The sequence below is a fragment of the Bombina bombina genome, chromosome 2, assembly GCF_027579735.1.
Source record: "Bombina bombina isolate aBomBom1 chromosome 2, aBomBom1.pri, whole genome shotgun sequence".
NCBI lineage: Eukaryota > Metazoa > Chordata > Amphibia > Anura > Bombinatoridae > Bombina > Bombina bombina.
Genome location: NC_069500.1, coordinates 445,547,248 through 445,553,247, shown reverse-complemented (window position 1 = coordinate 445,553,247; position 6,000 = coordinate 445,547,248). Strand labels below are relative to the sequence as shown.

Here is a 6,000-nt window from a genome sequence, read left to right as displayed (position 1 = left end):
CAAGATTTCAACCAAAGCGCTCTGCGTGCCACAATAGCAAACCCAGAATTCTTAGCCGCTAACCTAGCCAATTGCAAAGTGGCGTCTAGGGTGAAAGAATTAGCCAATTTGAGAGCATTGATTCTGTCCCTAATCTCCTCATAAGGAGGAGAATCACTGTCGACCGCCTTTATCAGCTCATCGAACCAGAAACATGCGGCTGTAGCGACAGGGACAATGCATGAAATTGGTTGTAGAAGGTAACCCTGCTGAACAAACATCTTTTTAAGCAAACCTTCTAATTTTTTATCCATAGGATCTTTGAAAGCACAACCATCCTCTATGGGTATAGTGGTGCGTTTGTTTAAAGTGGAAACCGCTCCCTCGACCTTGGGGACTGTCTGCCATAAGTCCTTTCTGGGGTCGACCATAGGAAACAATTTTTTAAATATGGGGGGAGGGACGAAAGGAATACCGGGCCTTTCCCATTCTTTATTAACAATGTCCGCCACCCGCTTGGGTATAGGAAAAGCTTCTGGGAGCCCCGGCACCTCTAGGAACTTGTCCATTTTACATAGTTTCTCTGGGATGACCAACTTGTCACAATCATCCAGAGTGGATAATACCTCCTTAAGCAGAATGCGGAGATGTTCCATCTTAAATTTAAATGCAATCACATCAGGTTCAGCTTGTTGAGAAATGTTCCCTGAATCAGTAATTTCTCCCTCAGACAAAACCTCCCTGGCCCCATCAGACTGAGTTAGGGGCCCTTCAGAAATATTAATATCAGCGTCGTCATGCTCTTCAGTATCTAAAACAGAGCAGTCGCGCTTACGCTGATAAGTGTTCATTTTGGCTAAAATGTTTTTGACAGAATTATCCATTACAGCCGTTAATTGTTGCATAGTAAGGAGTATTGGCGCGCTAGATGTACTAGGGGCCTCCTGAGTGGGCAAGACTCGTGTAGACGAAGGAGGGAATGATGCAGTACCATGCTTACTCCCCTCACTTGAGGAATCATCTTGGGCATCATTGTCATTGTCACATAAATCACATTTATTTAAATGAATAGGAATTCTGGCTTCCCCACATTCAGAACACAGTCTATCTGGTAGTTCAGACATGTTAAACAGGCATAAACTTGATAACAAGTACAAAAAACGTTTTAAAATAAAACCGTTACTGTCACTTTAAATTTTAAACTGAACACACTTTATTACTGCAAATGCGAAAAAACATGAAGGAATTGTTCAAAATTTACTAAATTTTCACCACAGTGTCTTAAAGCCTTAAAAGTATTGCACACCAAATTTGGAAGCTTTAACCCTTAAAATAACGGAACCGGAGCCGTTTTGAACATTAACCCCTTTACAGTCCCTGGTATCTGCTTTGCTGAGACCCAACCAAGCCCCAAGGGGAATACGATACCAAATGACGCCTTCAGAAAGTCTTTTCTAAGTATCAGAGCTCCTCTCACATGCGACTGCATGCCATGCCTCTCAAAAACAAGTGCGCAACACCGGCGCGAAAATGAGACTCTGCCTATGCTTTGGGAAAGCCCCTAAAGAATAAGGTGTCTAAAACAGTGCCTGCCGATATTATTATATCAAAATACCCAGATAAAATGATTCCTCAAGGCTAAATATGTGTTAATAATCAATCGATTTAGCCCAAAAAAAAGTCTACAGTCTTAATAAGCCCTTTTTGAAGCCCTTATTTACAATCGTAATAAACATGGCTTACCGGATCCCAGAGGGAAAATGACAGCTTCCAGCATTACATCGTCTTGTTAGAATGTGTCATACCTCAAGCAGCAAGAGACTGCTCACTGTTCCCCCAACTGAAGTTAATTGCTCTCAACAGTCCTGTGTGGAACAGCCATGGATTTTAGTGACGGTTGCTAAAATCATTTTCCTCATACAAACAGAAATCTTCATCTCTTTTCTGTTTCTGAGTAAATAGTACATACCAGCACTATTTCAAAATAACAAACTCTTGATTGAATAATAAAAACTACAGTTAAACACTAAAAAACTCTAAGCCATCTCCGTGGAGATGTTGCCTGTACAACGGCAAAGAGAATGACTGGGGTAGGCGGAGCCTAGGAGGGATCATGTGACCAGCTTTGCTGGGCTCTTTGCCATTTCCTGTTGGGGAAGAGAATATCCCACAAGTAAGGATGACGCCGTGGACCGGACACACCTATGTTGGAGAAAACAACAGTTTTTTTTGCCGAGAAATTTAATCCACAACCCAAAAGAAAATCTCTGATAATAAACTAAAAAAAACAGGCATAATCAGTAAACTGAAACGACTGCCTGAAGGACCTTTCAACCAAAAGCTGCTTGCTAGGAAGCTGAGCTAATCATTAAACTACTTTAGCTGGCTTGGCATTAAGAGTTTGCCTCCCTAACACTCCCTTATAAATATTTGTGTACAAAGAAAGGGGAATAGTGATATTCTGTCCCAGGGCCAAATATACATTTTTTTAACAATTAAAAGTGCCCACAATATAGCTATTTTCACACACACAACAATGGGGAATAGTTAATATCTGTCCCAGGGCTAAATATACATACACACATATATATATATATATATATATATATATATATATATATATATATATATATATATATATATATATAAACTTCTAACATTTTAAAAGTGCCCATAATCAAAGCAATGCGAGTGTCTGCTCTGTATATAAAAACATAAAACATACTTACCCATAGACACTTGTCCACCATCAAGAAATGAGTGGACAGCCAAACCAGTACTGAAACATATAAGCAGAGGTAATGGAATAGGAGTATAATGTAGATCTGTAAAGGGAGGCAGAAGACAAGTCCCTGAGACCAAATTTATAGAGGGCCTATGAAGGATTTCCAATGAGGCGAAGCCATCGTATCACAAACCATACCCCAAATACATCACTCTGACTCTGAAGGGAACCGGGGTTTAACATAGACTGAAAACCCCTTTCACTGAAGAAATCATGCACATCTTAATGCTTCAACCACCTCTAACAGACGCAAAGTAAAGACTAAAGTATGTGTGAGGTAGGAGGGGGATTTTTCGGATTCTTGGGGCTTGGGAAACTTTGCCTCCTCCTAGTGGTAGGAATGCAATCCCATGAGTAATGGATCATGCACAAGCTTCCAATAACATTTCAAATAAACATTGAAGTCAATCACATTTTGTACTCATCCCAGATGAGTGGAAAATGCACTTGTCAAGTACCAAAAACACTTTGCAGTGCGTCAGGAACTAGTGAAATAACCGCCAAAGTTGTTTTTGTTGACCTTTCTTCTGAGGAGCATGCTAATGCACTGGGTGTAATATTCAACTAAAGACAAAAATACAATAAAAATAAAAAGCTTAAAAATTCCAATCTGGTATCAATGAAACAATAATTCTCATAACAGACGTGAATTTATTAGAAATCATTACTAGATGGCAGCATGGTTCCTAGTTGTTCACAATCTATAAAAGCAAAACATTATAACTTGATTGAAGTCCTTAACACTATATACATTCTTTAAATGGCCATTAAATACAGTGGACTTTTAACAAGTGCATAATAAAGAGACAATGCAATATAACTTAATCTAAATTTTACATAAGCACCAGAAGTTTTTCAGATTTCAAAATTTACTTCAAATTGCTGGCCCCACGTATCATGGCATCAACCAATCATAGACTCATATATGTATACACTGTGAACACTTGCACATACTTAGCAGCAGCTGGTGCCTCAGAAAGTGTGCCAAGACTGAGCACAATTTGATAATGGAAGTAATTTGGAAAGTCTCTATAAACTGAATGTTCTGTTTGAATCAATATAGTTTCATTTTGACTTTAGTGTCCCTTTTAAGCTTTGCGCTAGACAACTACAGTTATTGCAAAATGATATGCTTTTTCACTAACAATGCAGCTTCTCCCTTTTTATTCACATCTGCTCATCACTTTAAGAATTAGTATACAAATCTGAACTATTTATCTATTAGTTACTGTAAATTATAATAATGTATTTAACAAGCAGTACATTTACATAGGGAGGTGGCAGACAAGATACAGCTCTTGAGCTGTATAAATCTATGAATTCTGTGTTGTGAATATAAAATGAATACTCAGCAAACGGTAAAACTTTTACCTGTTTGACAATATGATTTAAAAAGAGATATCAATGCAAAAATACTTGAAAAAACAGTGAGATTATTTATTACCCCAACAACATAGAAATACTGGTTCCCAAGTAATCAAATAATTCAATATAGAAAAAAGTAAAACACAAGATTTATTGTTAAGGAAAACCTTGTCCATATTTGATTTTTAAAGGGACAGTAAAGTCATAATAAGACATTCATGATGTAGTCAGAGCATATATATATATATATATATATATATATATATATATATATATATATATATATACACATACATACCGATTGTCATTGGCTAATCCATGTGTTTAGTTAGAAACCAGCAGTGCATTGCTGCTCCATCAGCAAAGCAAACCAAAAGAATTAAGACGTTTGGTAATAGAAGTAAACTAGAAAGTTGTTTAACATTGTTCTACCTAAATCATGAAATAAATAATGTGGGTTTCATGTCCCTTTAACAACAAATGAGGTCACTTGCTGGAACACAAGACAAACTGATGGACATTTTCCCAATCTTTTTATATACACACTTTCTGAGGCATCAGCTCCTACTGAGCATGTCCACAAGTTCACAGTGTATACGTATACTAGTCTGTGATTGGCTGATGCCTGTCACATGATACAGAAGGCTTGGAAATAGGGGGGGGGGGCAGAAAATAAATGTCAGAAAACAAAATTGCTGCTTATTTATTTATTTCACTGATTTTTTTTACTATGCACTTTTTAATTATGCTAAAATACTGTATTTAATGGTCCTTTAACCATTATCCATGTAGCATTCAATTAGCTTACATGCTTTTGAAATGAATAGTGATTTCTTTGAAACCTGTTAATTATGCTACATAAAGATTTCAATGCACATATATTTAACCTTTAGGTGCCAGTGTGAAATAGCACCCCAGAGACTTGAACCCCCAGTTTCTTCTTCGCAAACACATGATAAGACTTGTATCATCATCAAACCTTCAGAAAACTGATTTCTTCAGCACAGGTGGTTGTCTGTGTTCTGGGACATTAAGTTATTGTTCTTTAATGGGCCATTTCAAAAGGCACTTAGTAGTCAATTATGTAAGTTAAAAAAAAGTACATTACATAATTGTCATTTTTTAGTTCGCTTTTCAGCTGTGGCTAGTAACTTCTCAGTAAATTTGGAAGTAGAGGGTTCATCATCTTCTTCTAGTGCACGTTTTCGGGTTAGTAAATTCTGAAAAACAAATGTTATAATGCTTAAGCAACTTGAATGCAAAACTGTAACATGCATAATAAAATAGCAGATGAAGTTGAAAGAAGACAGAAGTCCATTGAGTTCAACCTATACAAATGGTACCTGATTTACCATAAAGAAGCTGACAATTGAACTTGCACTAAACCATTAGAAAGCCTACTTTAACACAAGCAATCATATCCCGGAATTCTGTGTCTATCCACAAAAGTATCAGCCATTTTTAAATTGATCTAAGGTAGTAACTACCTCATCACCCTTCTATGACATTTTTCTAATTCTGCAATGTCCCTTTTTAAAACTGGTCCCCAGAGCTGCACTTCATACTCAAGGTGAGGTCAAGGATTTATATAATGACAGAATTATACTTTCGTCCCTCCCTTGCAACTATGTCTCTTTTAATACATACTAGTATCCTATTAGACTTAGAAGCCACTGTCGTGAATTGCACATGTATTTTTAGCTTGTTATCTGTAAGTATGCCAAAATCATTTTCCTCCTCTGTTTTGACACTTTAAGAGTAATCACCTGCATCTTACAGGAGTATGTGACCCCTCATGTGAAAGAGGGAATTGCCTTATTTTAAATGAGGGATGACATTCCGCTCTAAAGAGGGGGAGGGACACTTTTAGA

General features: G+C 37.1%; 1 protein-coding gene across 1 annotated transcript in view; it reads right to left on the bottom strand.

Annotated features, from left to right (window-relative positions):
• Positions 1 to 3,395: 3,395 nt before the first annotated feature.
• Positions 3,396 to 6,000, bottom strand: part of CHEK2 (checkpoint kinase 2) — a 531,010-nt gene continuing 528,405 nt past the window's right edge. The window contains exon 16 of the mRNA XM_053702076.1: positions 3,396 to 5,349. Within this exon, the coding sequence (XP_053558051.1) occupies positions 5,245 to 5,349 (105 nt within the window). The 3' untranslated portion in view covers positions 3,396 to 5,244. The remainder of the gene's footprint in view (positions 5,350 to 6,000) is intronic.